Here is a 27,458-nt window from a genome sequence, read left to right as displayed (position 1 = left end):
ACCCCGCTTCACAGCGACCTGACCTTCACCCATTCGGAGCACAGATGTCTGACGTCCATCCTTGAATGAAGACACACTTCATTCATTTAAAAAATCAAAACAACCGTTGTTGAAATATATGTGGTGTTTTATTTTGTATCTTATTTTGATGGCACAAAAATACAAGACTTTACACATTGTACATGTCAGGTTGCCTCACAGCGAGGGAAAATCCCCTGTACTGACCGCTGTCACTCAGGAACGTTTCTCTTATGGCACGAACGGCACAGGCGGGTATTACTCTTCGAACGCGGTGTCCAAGCCTCCCGTGAAGCCACCATGTAAAGGAACGATAGGCCACCAGCCGGTACCACCTGTGAAAAAGAATAATACAAACTGTTTTTAAATGAACAAGATAAGTTTATTAAACGTTTGTTGTCAATGACAATTCTTGTAACTAATGGCATTCTGCTTGGACAAATGCTATCTAGAGACTGCACACTATTGAACGACTTTCATGCGTTAACATGATATGTATATGTAATTTTGGATATAGTCGAAGACCATGAAATAGGAGTGGCATCACAAGCAGAGTATACTTACGCGTTACTCGGATTAAAAGGACGAACAGTTGCGCGAAGTTCGTGCATAAGCACCATCAGTATCCTCAACACGGACCGTGTGAGGCAGGCTGCCCTGAAGTCTGGCAGCTGGGTGATGCATTGCGGCCGTGGCTCGCCTTCCGAGATGTAGGCCACGCATCCCGAGTTTTCACAGCAGCAGCAGTTCTCCTCCTCGGCCGGCATTACCTCGCACCGATTGCATGTGCACCAGGTGGAAAACCATCCATGCGACTAGGTCCAGTGTCTTCATCCGTTGATTCGTCCTGCCAACTGCCCTCCGAAGCCCCATCGTTTTCGCGTGTTTCCCTTTCCAGTAGTTCCTCCTCGGTATACTCGGGCTCGTATATGTAGGGCATTATTGTAGCCATTGTGTGGTAAACAAACTAAAATAATTTATAGCGATGGTGCAGGTGTTCACACGGGCTACAAGCAACAAAGGTAGCTGACCAGAGCACAGAAACAAGTCACAGAATACTGAAAGAAATACAGTGAGAGGAATGGAATCGAAAATCTGCTGCTGTGTGTTGTGAAACGGTCTGTTTATACTTATTGAGGAAAGAGGCGTCCTGCCATTTCCATGGCGACAGGTCATTAGCTGAAGCGCAGAGATTGTTGACATGAGACGTGCTTTGGCTTTGCGAAATGGGCGGTACGCGTCTGCTGATGACAGGCTCAGAGGCGGGGGATATGATTTAGTGTCGCAAAAGCAGGTCAGCCAGGGCGATGCGGCAAGTGATAGGATTATCACAAAATGGCAGCGCCCTGGTGCCTGTTTCCGCGTGCATTTAATGGACGAAAACTCAGGTAAGGTCCATAGGAAATTTTTCTAAAATCGTGCGACTTAGGCTTAAAAACACATGGCTGACCCGTAGGGACAATAAAACATTTTGACGGAACCATTCCTTTAAGGACGTCCATGCATCTTTGAGGGAGTTGTAAATGTCCGAATTCTATGACCTGAGGAGCCAGGCTGCTAAATTGAGTGTCTGTGGGCATGGGTGCCTTGTCCTGTGACAGCATGTTGTACGGGCAGGGTAGTTTCACCAGTGGAGACAGTGACATCTCCATTAGGTGAGCGAACCAGGGTTGCCGTGCCCACATAGGGGCCACTAGTATCATAGTAACTGGTTCCTGGTGCATCTTGTGCACTATCTTGTTGAGAAGGGGAGTCGGGGGGGGGGGGTGGAGGGAGCGTAAACAAATTTCCCTGACCATGTTATCCAGAGACCGTTCCCCTTGAAGTGGCTCTGGGGGTACATGGAGGCGTAATCTTGGCATTGGGTGTTCTCCAGAGTTGCGAACAGATCTATTTCTGGGAAGCCCTATTGTGCGAAAGTGTCAGAGATGATGTCTTCTCGTAATCGCCATTCGTACTCTGCGGGCAGAGGGAAGTCTCTGCTGAGTTCGTCTGCCAGCAGATTGAGTTCCCCTGGTACATGTTGTGATAACAGGAACATGTTGTGTTTGAGAGCCCACTTCCAGATGTTCTGGGACAGCTTGGACAGTCCTGGAGAGTGAGTGCCCCCTTGCGTGTTCAGGTAGTACATGACTCTGGTGCCGTCTGTGAGGACCAGCACTGTCTTCCCTTGAAGGTGTGCCTGGAAAGCCTTCAGTGCATTGAAGACCGCCAGTAGTTCCAGCAAATGTATGTGTTTGGACGCTACACTCGGAGTCCAAACTCCATGTGCCGTCTGATGGGATAGGTGAGCCCCTCATCCTGTGAGGGATGCGTCTGTGGTTAGAGTGGCTTCCACTGCGGGGGTGGCGAATGGTTTCCCTATTACAAGGCTTTCCTTCGACCACCACCGCAGCGAGAGAACCAAGGCCTGCGATACCACCACTAGATGGTCCCATTGTCTGCTGGCCTGACACAACTGGCTGTTGAGCCACTCTTGTATTGGACGTATGCACAATCGCGCGTGAGGTACCAAATATATACATGACGCCATCATTCCTAGCAATCGCATTGGTTTGCGTACCGTCACCTCTCGACCGGCTACATATTGAGGGATCTGAAACAGCATATTTTGGACCCTCTCGTTGGAGGGGAAGACGAGGCCGTCCTTTTTTTCGAATTAGAGCCCCTAGGAATTGCTTGACCTGGCTGGGGTCTAGGCTGGACTTCTTCTCGTTGATGGAGAAGCCCACCTGGAACAAAAGGTCTACAGTCTTTTGGGTATTTGAGAAGCATGTCTCGTAGGAATCCCCTGTTATGAGCCAATCGTCGAGGTAAGGGTATACTGGGATGGACAACCAGCGCAGGTGGGCCGCTGCCACTGCCAGTACCTTCGTGAATACCCTTGGCGCTGACGCTATGCCGAAGGGTAGCACTTTGAACTGGTAGTGTTTGCCCTCGATCATGAACCTGAGGTATTTTCTGTGCGCTGGCAGCATTGAAATATGAAAGTATGCATCTTTCATGTCCAGTGTTGCCATGTAATCCCCCTTAGATAGCAGGGGAATTACTTCCTGCAAAGTCACCATACGAAATTTTTGAGGTTTGACAAATTTGTTCGCTGGGTGCAGATCTAGTACAGGGCGCATAGTTAAATCCTTTTTGGGTACAAGGAAGTACACTGAATAAATACCCTCCGTTACCTGTGATAGAGGCATGACCTCTTTTGCTCCTTTTTCTAGTAGCAGTTCGACTTCTTGAAGAAGGATGGCGAGGTGCTCTGGTGATAGGCGTCTTCCCCTTGGGGTCTGAACGTAGGGGACCGACTGAATTCTATGCAGTAACCGCGGGCTATGGTTGACAATACCCAGTGGTCTGTTGTTATTCCCTCCCATGCTGGTAGAAAAGATGTTAACCGGCCCCCGACCGGTGATGCATGGGAGGGGACCCGAACCTTCGGGTCATTTGGTGTTGGTAGCCGGGCAGTCTCTAGGAGTGGGGCCCCGACCTCTTCCCTTGCCACGACGTTGTCCTCTTCGAACGTACTGTCCGCTGTTTCCTTGAGTGGAGGACCAGTTGCCTGCTGAGGAGTACTGTTGTTGCTGTTGCTGGCTTTGTCGTTGGCCATGAAAAAAGCGTCTGTTGCCGTAACCTTGCTTATTGGGAGGCCTTGAGATCTGGTCTAGAGTCTTTAGGGTATTGAAATCCTTTTCAGCTGTCTCCAGTGTGTCACCCACCGCCTTACCAAACAGGTTTGAGTCATCAATTGGTTTATTGATGAGTGACGCCTGGGTCTCTGGCTTAAAACCTGCGTTCCGGAGCCAGACATGACGCTTGAGGAGTACCCCCTGAACTATAGACCTGCCGTGTTCTTAATGATGCTCTGGTTAACCAGAGAACCTTCTGTTACAGTGGCTAACAAACGAGTTCGTAATGGCTCAGGGACTTCTTCGAGGTCTTGGCGTAACTTTCCCCATTGGGCATCAGCGTAGCTTGCCAGTAAGGTATTGTTATTGGCAATTCTGGTGGAGAAAGCTGCCGAGGCTGTGATCCTCTTTCCCAGGGCGTAAAGCTTCTTTCCCTCCTTGTCTGGGGGTGCTTCGCTAGTAGATAGCAGAACCCCTGCCCTTTTCCTTGTGGTGGTTACTACCAAGGAATCAGGTATTGAGTTACCCTTAATGTATAATGGGTCCGAGGGAGAGGGATTAAAAAGTTTCTCAATTCTCGGGTTGACCCCTCTAACCAACGCAGGTGTTGATAAAGATGGAATAAGTCATCTCTTAACTGAGGTGAGAAGGGGAATGGCCTGACTAGTAGGTGGTTTCACCTTAATGATTTTCTCCACAAAGTCTATTTCTGGAGTAATTTCTCCTGTATCTATTTCAAAATGTGCTGCTGCTTTACGTAGTAGCGCATTGTAAGTGGGTTGGTCGTCTATAGGTGACGGGTTTCTGACTGGTGTGGTTTGAGGAGAGTAACTCTTGCCCTCCAGCATGGGTCTGGCATGGATTCACATGCTCATGAATATTCCCCGTTGTCAGGATGGGAATCCTCAATAAAAGAAGAAACTGTTTCACTTTCTCCTGAAAACTGTATTTCTCCTCTAAACGAATCACTGTCCTCTGGGTCATACTGCCCCCATCCAATGGCTGTCCTCTCTCTAAGCTCCACCCCTGGAGGCCATCTTCATATTTGGTAAGCATGTAAAGTGGCAGTATCAACCAAGAGGAGTCCCAGAGGGGAAGGAGGGAGGGTTCGCATTTGAATGAATGCATGCCAGACCAATGCAGCAGAACAGGAGTTACAGGTAAGTAACTTAAACCTTCTCCAACATGGTGCCTGGCATGGATTAACATGCTCATGAATAAAGATTGCACAGCATTACAAATACACAACCACGGGAGGTGGCAAGGCTCAACAGAAGCAACACCACTTACCCCTGGAACCGACTCACCAAGTGAACAGATTGCGTAGTACTACTTGGCTGACCCAGGACTCCCTAGAAACCCTGTCGATGCAGTAAAACCTTGTGAAGGTGTGCATAGACCTCCACGTAGCAGCCCTGCAGATGTCAAGCATGGGCACACCAGAGTGAAACGCGGTTGTTTCAGCGATGGCTCTGGTAGAGTGGGCTCTCAGCCGGCCAGGAAGAGGTCCGATAGCCATACGATGATAGTGCATGATGCAGCCAGAGAGCCACCTGGAGATGGAAGCCTTAGACAAGGCCCTTCCATGATTCACAGGTCAAAAGTTGACAAACAACTGAGAAGTATTCCGAAAACATTTTGTGCATGCCACTTAAAACTTCAAGGCAAGAGCAACGTCCAGCGAATGCAAAGTCCTTTCTGCTGGAGACGATGGATTCGGGAAGAAGACGGGCAACACCAAAGGCTTGTTGTGGTGGAACTCCAACGGCACCTTAGGCATGAAGGTGGGGTATCTACAGAGTTCCACCCCAATAGCGTGGAAGGACAAGTATGGCTGCTTGCAGGATAGCGCCTGGATCTCCCCAGCCCACCTGGCCAAAGTGATTACCATGAGGAACGCTGTCTTCCATGAGAGAAGCTTGAGCAGGGCCTGATGCATCGGCTCAAAGGGAGCCCCCCATGAGCTAAGTCAAGACCACATTAAGTTCCCAAGCTGGTGGAAAAGCCTTGAACAGGCCCTTAAGGAATTCCTTGACGAGCCTGTGCTACCACAGGGAAGTCCTACCAGGTGTCCTGGTGTAACGGGATATGGCGGCCAAGTGAACCTTGATGGATGTGTGAGCCAGACCAACCTTGGCCAATGAAAGCAGGTATGGTAGGAGCTGCAGGGCTGTAACATACAGAAGATTAATCTTCTAAGCCCCGCACCACATGGAGCAACGCTTTCACTTATAAACGTAGCAAGTCAAAGTTAAATAGGCTCTGACCTTGGCCATGATGTCTTTACATTCGGCAGGTAAAGAGTAATGTCCAAATTCTAGGGCTACATGAGCCAGGCCCTGAGGTTCGGCGACGCCGCGGCCGTGATGCATAATCGCCCCTCTGTCTCTGGCGAAAAGATCAGGAAGTATTGGCAGCCTGAAGGACGGGCCGCTAACAGACGCAGCTGGTCTGGCTACAAGATTTGTCGTGGCCAGGCCGGAGCGATCTTGCCGTGACACAGTCTGAGTGCATTGATCACTCATAGTAGAAGTGGGAGCAGAGGGAAAGCATACAGTAAAAGCATCCCCCATGCTCTTTGGCTGTGGGAACCTGCTGGCAAACATCTGGCACTTGAAGGTAGACATGAATGCTTTCCAGGCGCTGATGTGCCGCTGCCACGTCCAAGCATTTTGTGAAGACACACTGGCTGGATTTCACGGAGAGTGTCGTCCCTGGACCACAAATCGCAGGAACTTGCGGTGCTTCCGATGGATGTGCGTGTGGAAGTACGTGTCCTACAGGTTCAGAGATGTCAGGAAGACGCCTTCCGCCAGTTGGCCAAGCATGTGCTGCAACGTGACCATCCTTAACTTCTGGGACTTCAAGCACTTGTTGAGGCGTTGCAGTTTCAGGATCGGCCTCCACCCTCCTGTTTTCTTTCAGACCAGAAAGTATCTGGAGTACACTCTGGAGCCCCAGAGGTGCTGGGGAACAGGCTTCATCATCCTTTTTTCAACATGGTGTAGACCTCCCGCAGCAGCTGTGCTATGTGCTGTTCTAGATGATTCACAGTAGGAATACGAGGACACCTGCGTTGGAACTGCAGGGCGTGCTTCTGTCTGAGACGGTCCAGCACCCATCTGTCGGTGGTGATGGTCTTCCACACGCTGACGAACCTCGCCAGCTGGCCTCCCACTGGGGTGCATAAGTGGGGCCCAAGTCCATGGCAGGTTCAGGACTGTTTCGGTGTCGGGGCTCTGCCCTGCAGGAGGGGAACGGCTGCTGTCCCCTTTCCAGGGGTCTTCGCTGAAATCACAGCGGTTACCTCACACTGTGCCGGCAAGGCCACCCACGAAGCAGTCATAGCTTTGACTGTGGGCACCACATTTGTGGTGTGCCCACCCCGTTCAAATAGTTTTTGTTGATGAGGCCATTGACGGGGTCGGTGGCAGGATGGTAACAATAGTCATCATCGATGCAGACGTGGTCTTTGATGAAGTTGTTGAAGATGCCTTTTTGATCGATTCAGACGATGATGCCGTCGCCGAGGGAGGCAGTATATGGCCGACCTTCGATCTCTCCGTCGCCTTGTCCGTCGGCAGCAAGCGGAGTTACAAAGGGGTCAAAAACATTATCTATGAGGGGGCGCCCCCCACCAGTAGGCTCACCGTGGATGTGGCCTGTGATGGTGACCTTGTCCTTCCCGCATCAGGACCTGCAGCAGCAGCGAACCCAGTGGAATCCGATAGGATCGGCTTTGCCTTCTTTTGGACTCCTGCAGGTGGGGCGTCCTCAAAGGACCGCAACTTCTTCTCTCATGGGATCGGCCGGTCCTTGAAGAAGCATGACCATACACAGAAGGCGAGTCAGTGATTTTATCCATGCCGCCAGCCTGCTGTAGCAATCCTTCTTGGTTATTTTTTAAAAACAACGGCAGACCTCGCATCCGCCTTCATCATGGTCAGGATGCAGGCAACATGGTGACGATCTTCAATGAACACATACTGCAATCCACATTTCACGCTGAGTTTGAAGAGGCATCTCTTCTCCTTGGCCATGTTGGAATGGCACGAAGTAGGCCAATGCCTGGGCCTTGTCGAGACGTTGATGAACAATCCTCGATGAAAGATCTGATGTAGATTATCTTCGCCGACAGCCGGAAATCGACTATCGGTCGAACTATTAAGCAAAAATTGGACAAAAAAGTGAAAATCCTAGCGAAAAACACAAAAATAGCTTGGAGAGCAAGAAGAGGACTTGCAACACTGAGACGTGCTGTTAAAATCTGAAGATGGCCACCAGAGGAGTGGAGCTTATGGAGAGGACTGTCATTGGATGGGGCAGTATGACCCAGAGGACAGTGATTGGTTTAGAGGAGAAATACAGTTTTCAAACAAAAGTGAAACTTTTTTCTTTTACTGAGGATTCCCAGCCTGACGACGGGGAATATTCATGAGCATGTGAATCCATGCCAGACCCCATGCTGGAGAAATAACACTTGTCTACTTGCCGATGTGAGCCAGAAGGGTGGATTGAAAATACAGGCCAGCTGAGCTCACTGAGGAATCAAAGATAGGAGGGCTTACTAAGAATCTAGGCCCGGCAGGCTCAGCAAGAATCCATAACCTTGCTTAAGAGGTTCTTGGGAAACTGTGAGTTCACTAAAGAGCGGAGTCGAAAGGACAAATAAGTCTTGCAACACACAAGGAGCCAGCCATGGGATTGTTTAACACCTAAGTCACACTTTGGCGACAGAGGGACATGAGTCAATGGTATAAACCAGCTGAAAGCATTCATCTTGGCGGGTGTCGAGAATGACTATGGCCTGAAAATGAACAGAGGATAGAGTGTGAAGAAATAGGCAGTCTGGAACAAGCCAGGCGATCACTGCCCAGTAAGGCCTAAGTTCAGCAACAACTGCCTGGGGAGGTCCCAGAGACCCTACAGCCTTGAGATTTGTGAGTAACGTTGGTACACTGGAAAGGAAAGTTAACCCTGACTATGAACAGTATTATAATGGGTCTTTGGGACTCAGGACCATGGTCATCTCAGACGAATGGCACCTTTATTCAATTGTTTGCACATTTTGTTTTATTGAAATCAATATTAAAAAAAATGTGTGACTGTATAGTTTATAGGTATTTTGTAGACATCTGTGTACACACCGCTTTCCCTCTTTGAGTGATTCCCTTCACTCATCGTGGGTCTTTGGCTTTTTGCACTTGTCAAGTTTGTATGGACCCTCTTAGTGGGCCTGACTTTATGATGCAATAAATGTATTCTTTTTACTATGCACCATTTCCTATAATATACTGATCCTACATGTGGTACAGGCTTATACAGCCTGAATATGAATTTTATGAATTTGTTATACAATAATAAAATGGATATGTATTTTTATAAAATAGTTTGGTGACCTTTTTTTGTTTTGCTGGTCTCGCTATGGGTCCTTTTCGAATCTATCTCTATCTAACACTCATATATTAAATTTCAATTTTGTTCCATTTGACAGGACTTTTGTTTGATCATGGTCATCTCAGGAGCATAATCTGTCGCCAGAGTTTCTTAATTCATCAAGTGAATAATTTCTGTGCCAAGGTACACCACTAGGTACTGCTAGTAAGATCATTTCTAATCATTTCTATATTCATATTGGTTGGGAGTGTTGTTCTCTCCACTGGGGTTTCACACTCAGATGAACTTAATAATCGTGCTGTGTAGTAATAGCGTCCTGATGTCATCTGCAGAAACAAAATGGTTTCTGCACCTCTCGGTCCATGTTCAACTGCTCCACAAGGATTTTGACAAATCACTTATGGGGTCATGGATTTCTTAATGATGGGGGTAAGAATCAATCAGACTGAGAATCTCTAAATCCGAAGATGTTGTGTAATTAAAGAGTGACTGTAACAAGCAGTCACATAACGATTAGGGGCTAACTTTGACCTATAACTTTCCTGTTTGTTTTTCCCTCTCATCCCTGCTCCTGCCATGTAGATTTAAGAAAGCAGGACGCAGTAAAGAGCGCAGTTAATTATCCCCAGTTTCAACCACCTGGATAATAAACAAACCCAGGAGGCTGGTTACTGCATTCTGAACATAGTTAAGGATCGGATCCACATAACATTGAGTCCATGACTCTAATCTCTTCAAATAAACTGTGGTGGACTTCACACGACTCCAAGTAAGTACATTTCCTGTCATATTTTACAGGAACTTCGTGTTGTCCTGCCTTTAATGAAGAGAGAGTACTTCCCCATACATCCCAGCACTAGACATATCCTAGTCTGGCACCAGCAGCACAAACACTCTTCTCCACAGTCCTGATGAACAAAGTAGACTAAAAGTACAACAGAAACTGGTTGATTTGCAGATAAGAGTTGATAAAAACCCATGTTGTTCTTTAGTGGCTCTACTCTATATAAAAGCAATTTTCTACACTGGATATTTAACTAATTCCATGTTTTGCAAAATATTTCTGTACTTTATTCCTTACACACTTTAAAAGCTCTGAATAAAATGAATAGGATACTCAAGGGGTGTGTTTAAGTATTTGCAGACAAACGGGAACAATTGTGAATACAAAGTGCCATCCTTTTTGTGTGATAAGAAAATTACTTAGAACATACGCATGGAAAAGTATATCGATCATAACATTGGAACATTTATGTCACGCATACAAGTATAAAATCCAGTTTTATGCATAAATGTTGAAAATGTATGTTGAAATGATTTGGGGAATTTCACGATAAGCAGAACTGACATGAAATCATGCTGAGCAGAATGTTATGTACTGAAATCTAGGATAAACGTAGGTACCTTTGCAGTAGAGATTTCTTAAGTGGTCAGAAATGACCAATTGCACTTTCACAACCTTTATAATACTAATCAAATGTACTTATTCCAAAGTCTCAAATACAATGTCTTGGGCACCAAATGCATCTTTGACCAGGTCACTGGTTTTTTAAGCCCCTGTGTACATGATGACAGAGATGTGCTTGAAACGTGGTTATTCTTTTTATTATTTAAAAGACCACTAAAGACGATAAACATAATAAAAGTACTCCACTGTATTACTTTTGGAACATATTCACATCCAAAACCTTCCTTGATGTCCAAAACAGACATTATACTACTTGGTAATTAACCTTTGGATTAGTCTTTTTTACGGTATAAAATGAGAGTATAATTTAGGACACATCCCATTATACACAAATAGTCATTTAACACAGCAATGGTATTGATGCAATATTATTACCTTGTCCACGTTGCCCAGGTTATCCTTTCGACAAACGCAGCATCTGATATCAGTTTTCCGGATGGCACTTCATGAACCTGACGCTTATAGGCACCAGTTGAAACCTTAAAGTAGATAATTTACAAACATAAATGACCATACTATGTTTCAAGATTTAGTTGAAAAACATCACAGGGACTCATTTTCTTTGATTTGATTTGTTTGTAGCACACCTCCGACAGACTTAACTGCCTCTAAGCTCAGATAATTTTCTTACAATTTGCAAATCATATTACAAAATGTGGGCACTGCTATATGTCTGACAGCAAACATTCTAGCTGCATAGCTAAACACTCTGAAACACTAATTCAGTTAAAATGGCATGCATTACAAAGTAACCCAGTAATGTAGCGTCCACTGTACTCCTAGTCCATTGTCCACTTTTCCACCATAAATATGCAATGTTATCCTGAGAAGGGAGGGGTCCGGAGAACTCTGCAATCTAAATAATTAGCTAGGGCACATACATAGAACAGGCTCAATCATGGAACCATTTGCTTCATGTGCACCCGGTCCCAACCACCAGTCCTTTTTGCAGCCCGAAACGATATACATATGAAGTACTTTATTAGCATGGTTGGAGGAATGCCTGTCTGGAAGAAAGGGAATTAGGAGTACAGTAGTTACTAAAGAGAGTAAATCAAGGTTACTTACCCTTAGTTATAGTTCTCCTGCATTGGTATATTTCATACATTCAAATGACAATTGAATATTCCCTGATGTGAAAGTGGGAAGCTCCTCATTAAAAACAAGTTACAATATTTTACAACACACATATGTTCATGTCATAAGGTTGTGTTTCTAAGACCAGTGGACCTTACTTTATCTCATCTGTCACTTGCACTACTGACCTCTGAACTCCACACCTATCACCTCACACTTCAGATTCAAATCATGTGAGATTAACTATGTTTATTGCCATATAATGCAATATAACATGCTATAAAGACATCATTCATAGCTTTATTAATACGGTCAATAGTCATTATCTGTCAAGATGCCTACCACCGGGGACTCAGACCAAGTCCAGCAACCCCGGAAGCAGGCATCAAGTTACCCCAAGCAAGCCAAACAACCCCTGCTAGGAGCTATTTGGGTGCAGTCCTGGTGCCTATGGCGCCAGGCTCATATGCAGAGTCAGTCCTGCGCCATAGGCGCCAGGCTCATAGATTAAAACTTACCTGATGCAGACCATGCTGCAAACTTACCTGATGCAGACCATGCTGCAAGAGATCCAAGCCAAACGAGGCTTGGAAGGGACTATTTTACCTAGGGACTATTTATTTACTCGGGTGGCGCTGGGGAGGAATACTTACCTGGGACTACCTTGGAGGCTATTTAAACCACACCCGAAGAGCAGCACACGCTTCGCGTAATTCTGCATCCAGCAGCGTAACGCTCACCGTGCCTGCAAGCCTGCATCCAGTCTTCTGCCACGCCCACTTGAGTTTGGAACTCCTAGAAAAAGGGAAAAAGAAGGAGAAAAGGTTAGAACAAGAGCAATACCTTTGATCCTTACCTGAATTCCCGATCCATCGCGCCTTCGAACTGGAAGAAAGAAGTTGTTTTATGCGCGTCGCCTCGCCTGCTGCAGCGCCAGGCTAGACTCACCGGCCTTCGCCGCATCTTCACATTTCACCGCATCCTGCTGCACGTTCCCGCCGCACTCCGGCACCTAAGGAGAAGACAAGAACAGCAAGGTGAGCCAAGGGAATACACAGAGGAATACCCCCCATAGACTTACCTGATTTTACCACCGGGGGTACTATTCTTATTCACAGGTCGGCGCAGCTTCCACTGCATCCTAGCCGAACCCCGGCCCCTTAGGGGAAACAAAAGGACAGCAAGGTGAAACAAGGGGAACCCTCCTCACCACAAAAGACTTACCTGATTTTACCGCCGGAGGCATTATACCCCAAGACTTCATACTTTCTCTCAGCGCCTGAATAAGGGAGAAAGCAACAGGTTACATATGGACATTATTTGTTTGAACTGTGTTGGATAATACAAATCCTTACCAGAACATTACCGGTTGCCACGAGGAACTCTTCAGTAGGGTCAAGCTGCAACCTGCAAGGAATCGGACAAGAGTGAAAGTCAGGCATTTGAACTCTTACGAACTACATACGTGCGGCATCTTGCCGGGAATATCGGAGTCAATATTGTCCTGGAAGTCACCAATTCCTTCGAGCCAGTGAAGCAACTGGTTATCTACGCGCCTCTTCGCTCAATGCAGGATGGAGAGCTCATCTTTTCAAATCATCAGGTGAAACTATAAGAGGGGACATCCAAGGTGATCAGTGGGGAGAACAGCATGGTGGGGGGATTTACGCTCAACTCCACGGGTGGTTAATTCCCTTTCTCCATTTGCAGAAGAATATTCCTACGGGCCAAGCAAACGAATCTAGGTGGGCCAGTCCAGTCCGTCATCTCGGCCCTACGCGTCACATTGGTGGAGGCCAGCAGTCCAGTCCAGATCGACGCCTATGTGGGGGCCAGGTGAGCGTAACATTATCCAACTGTGTTTTGCCATTTACTCCAAATCTTTTCAAATGTAAGTATGAAGCCATTTTGTTCACAAATCCCTTTTTCAAAGTTCATGTTTTCATCCATCCCTATTTACCATTCAGCCTCTCTGCAGCCCATCAATAGCTTGCAAGGTCCCTTTTCATATAATGGTCATAACAAGCACTCCACAATTGTCCAGAATGCATGGTCTACGGTCTGGATCCAAAGGCCATGCAAGAACCTTATTCAGTTCAGCAAAGATACGAGAGCAGTCGTTTTTGAGAACATGACAAGACCAAAGCATATGGAACAAAGTACCCGAGAACCTCCTACACTTGGGGTTCTCCCCTACCTCTCTTCACCAATACTACACTGTGTGTAGAATGTTTAACTGAATGAGCCGGAGTTTAGCATTGATGACCATCTCACTGTGTGCACACAATGCTTCCAACCAGTTTGTCTCTTCCAATCTACTCAAGTCATTCTCCCATTTACTCCTCAGGACATCTAAAGGCCCCATAGTAGCATTTAACAATCATTTATTTATTTATTGCAGATATTGTCTTTTTCCTCAATCACTGAGCTCAACATCCCTCTCTGCAGGGGGGATACCTCAGGAAGATTGCATTTGCCCCTCAGTTGCTTTTGTTATCTTTGACTGAATTGTAACAACTGGAAAAAAATCCCATCTCAACTAGAATTTCCCCTGAAACTATGCGAATGAAAGCAGCATGTTTCACAGAATGTATACTATGATCCATACAATCCTGTATGTTTCGAATTTTTTGAACCTCTAGTAGGTATATGTTTCCCCATGAGGGAGCTACAAGAGTTACTTTGTAATGTCAAGGCAGTCTCTTTGTAATCACTCCCCATGATTGTAATACTAACTTCCTGGCTTGGGGGAGAAAGCACCCTGTTGAGGCACCATGAAAAACCTTTAAAGGAGAGTATAAAAGCATATGATCAAGTTTGTGTTTGACTGCTAGGTTATATGATCCTCCATACAACCAAATATTGCCGTAGACATATGTGCTGCCTAGAGATATTTCTTCAAGTATGGGAAGACTAAATCTCCATCCCATAGAGAGCTATATAGAGTTTCCAATGTACCTCTGGGAGCCAAATTTGGGGTTCCGCCTAAAATTGATCAACATTTTAGTTCTTGCCACCTAGATCCCTAAATATTTGAACTTTGTTGGCTCCGTCTTTAAAAGTAAATGATCTGAAAATTGATCCAACCATTCAACTACCCTAAAACAGATTGCGTTTTCCCAATTTATTGCTAACCCACTATCTATTTCAAATGATTTAATTATATCCACCACTCTTGGTACTGACAAGTGTGTGCTGCTCAAATACAACAGAAGATCACCTACATCTAAAGATATTCTGCCTTCTGGGCCGATACCCTACCTAAAACCTGACCAGATGGGGTTGTGCCGGATCCACTCTGCCATTGGTTCCGCCACTAATGGGAAGAAAAACAGGCACAGAAGGCAACTCTGTCTAGTCCCTTTTAGAACAGTAACCCTGACCCTTGCTGTTGGTGCTATATATATGAATTTTAGAGATCCTAAAAAAAAGTGGGTTAAAATCCCTTCTTTTCCAATAAGGTCCAAAGCATATAGCACTCTACAGTGTTCAAGGCTTTATGCGTGCTAAGTGATGGAATAGTTAAGAAGTCAGGCAAGTGTCCCCGCGAGGTTTATAGCCCTGAAAAACCATGCTAAGTTTATATACACAAATCTCTGGGAATAAACCTGCATTGAACGGGGTGGCTCAAGAAATCCATTATTCTCATTAGCTGATTCGCCAGAACCTTAGCTAGGACGTTTGTTTCGCTGTTAAGGGGAGAGATGGGTCTATAGGGGCTACACTGTTCTGTTGATGTGCTCGCTTATGTATTACCTCTATTGTGCCCATCCATTGATCTAGGGGTAGCATAACCTTTTCACTGCCGGCACTAAACTTACCAAGGAGCGGTTGCCTATATCCTCACCATGATCTCTCTATCTCCTCACTGGGAAGCCAATGAGTCCCGGTATTTTACAGTTTTGCAATTGATGAATGCTATGCTCCACCTCTATGCTGCTTGTTAACTCTGCTTTTAAAGCTTAGACAGCATTTTAACTGGGAGATCTTGGAAAAAGGCTTCAAATGTTGCTTGGGCACTTGTACTCTTTCTAGTGTACAAGCCCACATAGTGTCCTCTTAACACATACACGACCAGGCCCATCGTTCACCATTGGGACCCATCTGTCAGATGCATCCCTCTTCACCAGCCATCCTGTCTACCCATTTTGTTTTCTTGTTTGTACACCCGAACTCTATGAAACCAATTAAGATGTCTGTCTATGGCAAGAGATTTGAGGTTATTTTGAGCGCTTTTTAATTTATTGCAAGTGTCCTCAACCACAGTTCGTACTTAGTCTCATTCGAGCTAGAGCAGCCTGGTCTCCTCCGGTTCAATGTTCATACGTTTGTCCCTCGATTTCCCACAAAGGATTTTTATAGCCATGCCTCTGTAGTGCCCTCATTATCCTTAAATTAAGAAGCTCCAGCTTATTTTAGTTTTACTCATATCTCAGGGTCTCCCTTCATGAGATGCATTAAATCCCATATCCCGGTTTATTCCACTCCATGCATGGATAGGGAAAGGAGTAATGGGAAGAGTCTGATACTCACCTCGCATGGTCCGAAGCCTGTGCATATTCTCCCCAGGAATGAAAAAACCCAATCATGAAAGTGTTCCATGGGCACCAGAGAGAAAGGAGTAAATCTCTTAATTGGGACGAAGAGCTCTTCAGGTGTCCACGAAACCCAGTGATCGGGTCCTAGCATTTTCCACACTGTGGGAATGGAAGAGGACCTAGTTGGGTTGCCCTTTTTGTCTCTTTTTTCAGGTCCATCACGTCAGTAACATCACCTAACATCAACTGTGACTTTTCAACCCAACCTTATCTCCAAGGAATATGTCACTAACCCATAAAATACTGGGATACCGGTGGGTGGGTATATACATTTAATATGGTGTCATTCTTGGCATTAGTTGACCAGTGACACAAAGAAATCTTCCCTCTTCATCAGCACAAGTGCTGAACATAACCAACGCCAAGGAGTTCTGCACCAAGAGAGCCACCTCATGTGAGCCCCTCGAAAAAACCAACATGATATATACTTTAGAACATACATTTGTGGAACAATTTGGCCCTATGAGATGCGTTTAAGGTGATGTGATCGTTGCAAAGCTATCCCCACTCGATTTTGTCACCCAGGCTGTTACATTCCAAGACATACACGTCAAACTAGACCCTGCAATCCCAATCAGAGCACATGTTCACTCTCAATATCAAACTCTCTACTCCGATTGTATGAGTTACACAAAATGAATCAGATCAAGAAATCTCAATGCCAATGTGAGTCTCCCCATACAGTGTTTCACCGGTGTCTTGCGAGAAACCATTTCTTCAAATTGTTACCCACTTTCTGAGGCCCTGGAAACAACATAAAATGCACGGGGGCAGGCCCTGGGTTTGACAAGGCTTTTTCATCAGAATACAGCGTACAGTCTCTCAAACAAAAATCCCCACGGTTCCCGTTTCAACAAAATAGTCTCTTGGACTGGGATTCCCTCTCAGAAACAATGGTGAACTCCTACTTCTAGCGGTCACACTTCTTGTATGGTTCCCAAGATCATCCATTCAGAACTTTGGGTTTGTCATCCGGATCTTTTGGCCTCTTGGAAGATCTCTTTTACTGCATGCCAATGGTATCACGACCCAGAGGGTGTTATTCCAAGTTACACACTTCAAGTCTGCCCAAGGCATCAGTTCGAACAAACTGACACCCTTTCTGGCTCTAATGAGGTCCAGCACGTCATTAAAATACCCTGCGACTATTGTCAACCCAATCTTATCTCTAAAGTAATACATCACTAACCCATAAAATCCTAAGATATTGGTGGGTGGGCATATATATTTAATATGGTGACATTGTTAGCATCAGTTGGCCTGGGACACACAGACATCTACCCTCTTCATCAGCATGAGTGGTGAACATAACCCAAGGCAAGGAGTTATGCACCAAGACAGCAACCTCATGCAAGCCTCTTGAAAAACCAACATGATTGGGGAGGGGACTGGGATCCCCACCCAGAAACAATGGCTATCGTCTCATTTACTTGCAGTACCCACACTTCTTGCATGGTTCCTGGGTTAATCCGTTCAGTGCTTTAGGCTTTCACCCTGGTCTTTTGGACTCCTGGAAGAGCTCTTTTACTGCATGCCAATGGTATCGCGACCAAGAAGGAGGTATTCCAAGTTACATACGTCAAGTCTGGTGAAGGCATCAGTTCAAACGAAGCAGACATGAACCTAGAGAAAACTACATTTAACTCCCAAGTTGGAGCTGGTGGCTTCAATGAGGGAACATTATGAGTAATCCACTTCGAAAGTCTTTCACTAGCGGAAGAAAGAAAAGAGTGCAGAGTGAGTGATTTCTCATGTATCTTGAAACTGCTGCCAAATTGTATCTACTGGAAGAATACTGGACACCTGATTCTGCCAGATGCACAAGGTATGGTGTAGTGATCTGCAACAGGCAAGTGGCAGGGTTAATGCCCATACCACCATATAAGAAACAAAACACCTTCCACTTTCTAAAGTCACCACACCAGCCATTGAGAGTGCTACAATATCTATACAATACTGGGGCAAGTTCAGGTGATCATATGTTAGGACCTCAAGTGCAAAGCTGCAAGGTGGTGGGAGGTTGGATTGTGGTGGAGGAACCAGCCTTGTTTCATTTTAACTATCAGGATGTCACCACCACGAGCTTCGGAGAAGGGCTATGTCTGTTGATAAGTCCCACCAGACCTCCCCTTCCCCAGTAGCCGTTGACAGCCTCAATATGAGAAGACAGAGGTTCCTGGGAGGGATTGTAGGCAGAGGCTGGACACGGTATCTAAAGGAGAGAAAGAAAATGGAAGAATTAGATAGGCGCACACTCTACCACCCGCTACAGTCCTCAGGAGCAATCAGTACATACCTGTAGTGGTTCTCAGAAGAGGTTTTGTGGATGGAACTAAGAATGGAGACCAGGCACCTTGCCCAATGCAGGGGTGAAAAAGAAACCAAAATAACGAAGGACCTCACGTATGGCACGAGAATGTAAGTAATGGCAAGCACAAGTAAATCCAGCCAGGAAACAAGAAGAGGGTCCAATAAATCCAAGCAAGTAAGGGTCCAGGATAATCCAGAAAGTTGAGTTCTAAAACAGGGTCCGAAGGTAACAATCCAGCAAGAAGTGGGGAAGGGAATGAGCAGGCAGAAATAGAACGCTAGACTACAGGCAGTCCAAAGCAAGCAGGGTCTGGTAACAGGTAGACTAATACTTAGTTAACAAATGTAGGTGCAACAACAAGGAACTCACAGGAGCTTGCTAAGCACCAATTCCTTTCGCCGTTCTTCTTTTACTACTTCACATCAGCACCGTTGCGCTGGTGTGTCTGGGAAGTGTGGAACCATGGGACAGCTTCCATGGTACATGCCAGCGTGATCAAAACTGTGCGTCAGTCTTGCGAGGGGCTGCGGCCCGTGTAAATACTGACAGTAACACTGGTTGGGCTCAGAGCGGAATGTGGTCAGGTGCTTTGGGTATGGGAGCTGTCTCGCACAAGCATGGGGCTAAAAAAATCATCTCGACTTGCATCTTCCTCAGCTTCTGGTCCATTCTGGCCAACAAAGGTAGTGGTGGAAAGGCTTAAAGGAACATGTTGCTCTAGTCATCCTTGTCCAGGCAATTGCGTTTGCATAACACCCACACCCTCACCGACCTCCAGTTTGCTGCCTTGCAGATGTCTTTAAATGGGGTGATATTCAGGAATGTTATTGTCAAAGATTTCCTTTTGGTAGAATGACGAGTTACCTTACCTGGTAACTGCTTATTTGCAATCTTGTAAGAGTATTTAATACAGTCAACAGATTGTGAGACAGCTTGATCTTTTGGAGCTGGCCAATAAGCAAGGAACAATTGTGAAGGTACTTAGACAAATACCAGAAAACTAACATCCAAGAGTTTAGGATGTTAAATACCCATCCGCTATTCATATCTAGTCATGACTAGATATGAATACCGGATGGGTATTTAGAATCACTGTCCACATCACATTACAAATGCTGAAAACACTTGATCTCATGTGCCCTTTCCCGTAAATGCTGTGGCGATCACAAAATAAGTTTTAGATTCAAAACTTTAAGTCTGCCAAATGCATTGGCCCAAAATAAGACCCAAACCTGAAGAGGACTGCATCTAATTACAAACTCAGAGCTGGCGGTTTGACCAGAGGGAAACTGAACAGCAAATAATCTCTCCGAGTATTTTAGCAAGGGACTGGCAAAAAAGGTATCTTGCTCCTATTTTCTTGCATTATGTGTGGCAAGCTAGAAGTAAGACTGGATCCAGAGGACATGATTCAACTTTAGTTTATTTAAATGAAAGGAAAATGCTTCAATGGCCCTACTGCTAAAAGGGATTTAATTCCTAAGAAATTAAAACTAAGATGCTCGTCAAAATGTCCAAATAACCAAAACATAGTGCTCCGCCCTAACCTGTCCAACTATGTGGCCCTACCACTAGATGAAAATATACAAAACGAAGAAACAGGCTTTCACCCTGGAGTTTTGTCAACACCTCCTAGTTGACCACCTCGGCTCCAGACAACTTTACAAAATATAATGTTCCTCCCAGGACATGGTTCCTCTCCTGGGTCACCGCAACATTTCTTACAATGAAAATCCAGTTCTTTCTCAGTTCCTCATACCAAAAAACACAAAGTCACTCAGGCTTTGATACTTCAATTTACCAAAGCTTTTATTTCTTTTGTCCAGTGGTCTATTTGACGGTTGTATACTATTTGACCTTTTCACAATTGATCTCGGGAGAATTGACCTAATTTAGGTCAATTAGGACATATATGCGGGGGGAAACCCCCTGGAATCCCTCACCCAATCTAATAAACCCTGCAACACCCCCACCCAATCCCCTTATATTATTTATAATCCAAAACCAACCCAATACCTATATACAATAAATAAAATAATATAAAGGTCAATTGTGCAGAAGGTCAGTTAGGACCATTATAATTAGGTCAATTGTGCAAAAGGTCAATTGTAAAAGGTCAATTTGGGTAATACCCTATTCGTCTAATCCTCCTCCAACAATGTCTTATGTTGAAGCCCACCTTGCTCAAGCTCTTAGTGAAGAATGATGTGGACCTCATTCCACCAGCGATAAGGTCATATATTTTGTAGGAGGCATGTAGCCGGATAGAGATCCTCATTGCACCAAATCCAAAATCTTTTCCACTTTCGAAATTAGGTCACGCTTTTCATGCCAACCATTGAGTGTTCCAACTTGTTTTTGTATTGGTGGGACAAATTAAGATGACCATATTCTAGGACTTCGGGAACCAGGCTGCAAGTTGTGGAGGCTGGATTGTGCCATATGATCTTCCCTTACTTCTTCATGAGCAATGCAGGACATGATTTGAAATGGATGTGGTTTTCTATGTACATGGCCCAGTGTACCAGAGGTGACTTTCCCACAACAGAGTCATTCAGATCATCATGCATTTAATTGGCTTCAGATTCTGGATCACTTGGCACTACCATCGTTAGTGGGGTAAAGGCGTATAGGAGCGTGCTACTTCATTCCTTTGAGAGCAACTCTCCCATCTACCCCTTTCGAGGGAATTGTGTGGCTAACCTCTGACATTTGATTGTGGTCGTCATTGAAAACAAGTCCAAACATCTCTAGACTGTTGCAGCACCGTTTCATGAAACTTGGTGAGAATTTTGCTACGGTGATCTGCTAGAGTATTTTTTAAGTTGTTCCATTACTGTAGACACATGATGGTTGGGAGTTTTGATAAAGTCCCCTTTCTGTGCCGGGGTGGTCACAGGCAAAAGTGCTGCCACATATATTTGGCCCCGGAGCGGGCATTTGGGCAATCCCACAGACCACTAGACCACCCCACCTCTTTGAGGGCCAAGGTAGGAAATTGTGACAAGAGACATGCCCAAACACTTCTGTTTCCTTTTGGTGGTAACCCATGCATATGAGGTGTCCTGTTCATCTTCAAATTGACTCATCTGGATTAATCTGCTTGAGGAAGGAAAACTCTCTCTAAGCCTTACTGCACTTTCAAATATGAGCAAGGCCGGGCTGGTGGTGTTCTGTTTAGAGCGGCTGCTTCCAGAGATATTACCCAAGGGAGGTTCACACTGAAGAAACAGATGAAAAACTATATGGTGGACGAGCCTGATGAAGACTTAGTCCATGTTGCCAAGAAGTGGGTCATCTCCCGATTACAAACAGGTGACTTGAAGCGCTGATCCAAACCACATGAATCGGTATGTTACATTGATTGCCACAAACAGATACAAGCACTCCATATAGGACAGCTCTGGAGGAGGGGCTACGGCCCAATAAAAACCACAGTGGTTCAGAAAGTGGTCTAGGTGAAATGAGTTGGGATTTAGTGGAGGAGGTGACAGGAGGCAGAGAGAGGTGGAGGCATGGAGGAGAACAGGGGAGGATGAAGTGGAACAGGAGGGGGAGCTTGCTAGTAAAAGAACAGTGGGGGATGAGGTGGAGGCAAAGGGAAGGAAAGAGAAGAGTGAGGTGGTGGCAAGGAGGAGTCGGAGGAGAGAACAGAGAGCCTGGGTGGATAGAAAAGAGTGAGACCAGGTGACAGAAGGAGATTTGGATAAGAAGGGAGGTTGTGGGAGAAGAGGATATACGAAGAGGAAAGAGCACTCAAATAAGGGCAGGTGGAGTAGACCCAGAAGGTCATCAAGGGAAAGATCAGGAAGGAGGTAGAGAAAGAGAAAGCAGGTAGAAGGAGCTATTAGGGAGAAAAGGGAGGTTTGCTAGAAAAACAGGTGAAGGTTAGAAGAGACATCAGAGAAAAGGAGCAGATTGGAAACAAACACCGGAAGACCCTGAAGAGAGGAAAGAGGTTGGAATGAGACATCAGAAGGAGGTTAGGGGAACCATCAAAGGAATGTTTTGAAGGATCAATAGCAGGCCCAAATTGCCTCTAACAGGAGGTGCAGGAGAAGATACAGGCTGATGTTTGATGTGGATTGTGACAAAAAAGTAGGCATCCTGCAAGTTGAGTAAACACAGAAAATCCTCTGGTTGAATTTAATGCCCAATTGACTTCTTGAGGACTTTAAGATCCATCAAGACAGCGTAGGGGACATGGTACCCCACTGCTTGTTGACATAGCACATGCTGGTGGAGCTGTCGGTCTGGATCAGGATGTCCTGCCCCCGATGAGCGGAAGGAAGGCCCTGAGGGCTAACCAAATGGCTCTGAGCTCCAGCCAGTTGATCTGCGACTCTTGTTCTTGCCAGTTCCAGACACCATGGATGCAGTGGCTGTCCGGAGTGGCTCCCCAGCCCTCTAGGGAGGAGTCTGTAGTAATGGTAACATGCAGAGCTGGCTGCCGGAATGGCCTGTCCCTCCGCAGATTGCAGTCCTTGGACCACCACGTGAGGTCCGCGTGGAGAGAAGGAGGTATGCTGACCAGCTCCGTTTGGGAGCCCTTCTCCTGATTCCATGAGGCTGTGAAGTGCAGCTGCACTCTCCTCATCTGGAGCCTCGTGTGTGGCACTGCAAGGAGGACCGCTGCATTAGATTCTGGTACCACCAAGCCAAAGTCACTGGTCTGGTAAGGAAGTGCGTAGAGGCCCTCTTGATGGCTGTAATCTTGTCATCCGAGGGAAATACTTTCTCGGAACTGGTATCCCAGATGAGGCCCAGGAAGGTGAGACACTGCGTGGGCTGCAGCTGAGACTTCTTGAGGTTGATGGTAAACCCCAGGTCTTGGAGTGTATTCATAAGCGCGGAGAAAGTTTGGACCACCCCCTCTGGGGATCTCGCCCTGACGAGCCAGTCGTCCAGGTACGGGTAGACATGGTGGCCCGTGTATGGTAAATACCCTGGGGTTAGAGTTGAGGCGAAAGGGTAGCACCTTGCACTGAAAATGATAGCCCATGATCCTGAAGAGTAGGAAGGCGCGGTGGGGCTGCCAAAACAGGACGTGTAGGTAGGCGTCCTTCAGATCCAGGGAGCACATCTAATCTCCCTTGTCTAGTGTCTCTGCAATGAGTGCTGGTGTAACCATCTTGAATTTTTTAAGAGGGAGGGAGAGGTTGAGGGTGGATAGGTCCAACACAACTCGCAGGCCAGTCTGGTTCTTCTTTTGTATGGCGAAAATCCTGTAATAGAAGCCTAATCCTCTCTGAGAGTATGATCCTTCTTTCGTGCTTGGATCTCCACCAACAGAGTTGCTGTACCAATCTGTGGGAGTGGAGGGGAGGAAGGAGGAGAGGGAGGCAGGCAGTACCCCGTGGATATTGATATTTTATTTCTATCGCGCTCGTACACAACTGTTCCAGAGCACGACAAGGCAAGGGAGGGGAACAGGAAAGAACAAAACAACAATCTTACTAGGCCCAATGACATTGAGAATGTGCAAGTGCATGGGAGAGGGGGAGGGGAAAAGTGCATGGAAGGGCAGAGAAGTGGAGAGTGTGGAGCAAAGGAGAAATAGATAAATAATAATAAATAAATAGTAAAGGCAACAAAAAGTGGTAGTGCAGCCAGCAATTGGCAAGTGCAGGGTTTAAGGCAGCAGACAAGGTCGGTCTGATAAATGCAGGAAGGAAAAAGTGGGGGGTCTGTATGGGTACAGATACAGACCCCAGTGCAAGGGGTGGCCCGGAGGCAGTGCGGGAGGGTGGCAGGGTGAGCAGGTACCTGGGCCCAGAGGGTGGCCAGGTGCACGGTGCCAAGAGAGAACAGATCAGCAGGCAGAGGGGGAGCGAAGGCAGAAGCAAAGAGGAAGGTCTTGAGGTGCTATCAGAACCAGAGATGGTTCTCCTCAAGTACTACTGAGAGGATCCAAAGTTCTGCAAAGTTCTGGTGCCAGAAATGCACGCGAGAGGTTAGCCTGCCCCCTACTGGAGACACGTGGACCCTGAGGGATGCATCATGCCTTTTTGTTCTCTGAGGCTGCTGCTGCGGAGGGGGACTGGAAGAAGCCCTTGCTCCCCCTCCTCTCTTTTTGTTGCTTGCGCCTGTGCTGACTCGGCAAGCGGTCAGGCTGTCTCAACCTCCATTCCTGGAATTCCTGGAAGCTGCCAAACGCCTGCCCCTTATAGGAGCGTTGATGTGACTGGGTGTACGCCTTGGGTGTGGCCTTCGTAAGACTAGATAAAGACTTTGCGGTTTGCAAGCTTTTTTTCTTCTTATCCGTCTGTGGTAAAGTGGAAGAGGTCACTACCCTCGAAAGGAAGGTCCAATATGCGATCCTGGACGTCTGTGTTAAACTTAGTAGCCCGAAGCCAGGCCGTCCTTCTCATTTCCGTGGTGATGCAGATGGTCCGGCAAGAGGTGTCAATTTGGGCCACTTTGGACTCCATGATTTCCTGCGCTGCCAGCTTGGCTTCTCCTAGACCCGCCTTAAAGCATGCCTGGCTCTACGCTGGGACCTCCGGACAGGAAGTCCGCTATTTCCCGCAACAACCACTGGTTAGCCGCTGCAAGCATGGCATCCGCATTGGCTTGACGCAGGTGCACCAAGGCGTTGGAGTACAGCTTTTTCCCGAACGACTCCAAGATCTTCTCCTCCTTGCCTAGCAGCCTCGAGGACGACTGAGGCTTAGAATAGAGTGACGCCACAGCAAACACTGAAGAGTGCGGTTGAGGGTGCGTTAATAGCAAGAGTGTATCCCCCTCCATCTGTGCATCGAGGCGCCGATTGACAGGCTGGGCCGAGTGTGGCTCGAGCCACCCCTTCTTGGCCAGAGTGACAACATCCTTCTGCGTCGGGACACCCGTCTTGGTAGGGGGTCTTAGGGAGAGGACCTCTGCCAAGAACCCCTCCTCAGGCTGCTCTACCTCGGGATGGGGAAGGCCCAAATATTCTGCCAAACCTGCAAGCCTGTCGTGAAAGGCCTTCGCTGAAGACGGCATGTCAGGGTCCTCCTCGTCATCTGTATCCGCATGGGTGTCCGGCTGGTCTGCCACGGGAGGAGGGGTGCTGGACGTCATGGGCTGCGGTGTGGAGACCGGAACCGGAGGCTGGTTCGGAACTGGCTGCACTGGGGACAGATTCGAAGGAGCCGGCAGCGGGGGCTGCACTGGGGCCTGTGGTGCCAGAGCCATGGAAGGAATGACCATGGGCAATGGTGGAGTAACCGGAGGGAGCAAGTCCTTGACCGCATCCCTTATGATGGCCCCCATCTGTGGGGTTCGGATCAGTCCCAAAAACCTTTCAAAGAACCTATCTTCAGGGGCAGAAGAGGAGGCAGGGGATACTGAGGGAGTGGCTGGGGGCTGCTCGAGCCCAGAGCACACTCCGTCTGGGTTGCAGGGGGAGCCTGCCCTGCGCTGATGGATACACTATAGGCCACATACCTGGTTGACAACCTTCCCAGCCGCGGTCGGGGCCAGGGCAGAGGAAGCAAAGAGCATGGGGGTCAGAGGTGGGAAAGTGACCCTAGCAGGCTGGACACCTGCTGAAACCCGCTGAAGTCGACATGCGCCTGGGGAGGAGCATGACATTGGAGGACCAAGTACCTAGATGACAAAGACAGAAAGATAAGAGAAGAATCCGGGGAAGAGCACATGGTATTACATGGCAAGGCCAAACCCAGGAGCACTGGTGAAATCGGCCTGTTCCCGTTGACCCGGAAAAGGGGACTGAGGAGTGGCACCGGTGGGTGTGTCAGTGGAGCACATACTCCCAGGGCCGCACCTCCACGCCCCTCTAAATTTAAAGGGGAAGAAGGTTTTTCTGGTGAAAAAGCTTCCGTCTCCCGTCCCTATGAAGGGACTCCCATACAGTATGGAGGAAAGGGGACGGGACGTAAGAGTATGCAAGAACATAATAAGCAGGATACAAGTCCATATAGGAAAAGGAAATTACGGTTCAATGTAACTAATCTATGGGGAGAAGCTACAATGGCCATCGAGTAGCAGCACCTTCCTTTGGCTCTGCCATGCCACCAATTTATCTGAGTTGTTAATAACTATGCTGCTCTTCATAAGAGTGGGACTCTACTCCCTATATGCTGTGAAGCTGATAATGCGATATGGTGCTCTGCCATTGAGTTGGGGAGGCAGTGCAGTGGTTATGACATTACCATCTGGACCAGCATGGCTCCCACCAAGCTGCGCTGTAGATTGAAGGGTCATTGCAGGGAACCGCTCCTTCTCACTAACATTTCCGTGTTGTGAACCTATGATCCGCTAAACAGGTGGCAGTGGGGAACATGATCGTGGCCAGCATGAGCTGTTCGTGTGGTCTGAGACCTGCCCCACACCACCTGAGGAGCCCCGCATTGTTGAAACAGAGAGCTGGAGATTACCCGACGGGGGCACTATGGACCGGCAAATTGGGGGAACTAGCATCTGGGATTTAGCAGGTTTGATTCACATTCGTTCACATCCAATGCAGGAGCATATTCGAATTCTATTTACACATTAAGTGACCCAACAATGACTAGTGTTCAAATTAATGTGCTACTGGAATGAATTATCAGTTTTTAAAGCAGGCACCTGGCCAGCAATGTTCATTCATTTCCCATTTGCAATCTAATAGGAGCCCCGTCTGCGTGAATACATACCAGGCACATAAGTATTTGCTGGCAGTCATTCAATAGAGGCAACTGTGCAATGAAGGAACCCTGTAGATCACACTGTCTTGATTCGGGCAGCATTGCTTTACACTGGACCGCCACACAGCTCACGAAACATCAATATTATGAAAGACCTCTTCTAGATGTCGAAAGAAAGGCAAAATGGTTGCCAAAGCATATAAAGTCTCTCAGGGAATATTAGAAGACAGCTTTGTGATAGCCCTGCAGGGATCGTCAGAAAGAGCAGATGGAGAAAATCCAATAGCAGCAGACACATAAGCCTACGATGGCCCCTACAATGCACACTTAAGG

The 27,458-nt window shown here is 46.9% G+C and overlaps 1 protein-coding gene across 3 annotated transcripts in view; it reads right to left on the bottom strand.

The window, feature by feature from the left end:
• EML6 (EMAP like 6) overlaps positions 1-27,458 on the bottom strand; it is a 3,038,586-nt gene that overhangs the window by 177,048 nt on the left and 2,834,080 nt on the right. For all 3 annotated transcript variants that reach the window (XM_069608236.1, XM_069608238.1, XM_069608237.1), the window contains one exon: positions 10,885-10,988. In XM_069608236.1, coding sequence (XP_069464337.1) covers positions 10,885-10,988 — 104 coding nt within the window. The remainder of the gene's footprint in view (positions 1-10,884; positions 10,989-27,458) is intronic.

The sequence above is a fragment of the Ambystoma mexicanum genome, chromosome 4q (assembly GCF_040938575.1).
Source record: "Ambystoma mexicanum isolate Mex_15411 chromosome 4q, UKY_AmexF1_1, whole genome shotgun sequence".
NCBI lineage: Eukaryota > Metazoa > Chordata > Amphibia > Caudata > Ambystomatidae > Ambystoma > Ambystoma mexicanum.
This window is presented reverse-complemented; position numbering and strand designations above follow the sequence as displayed.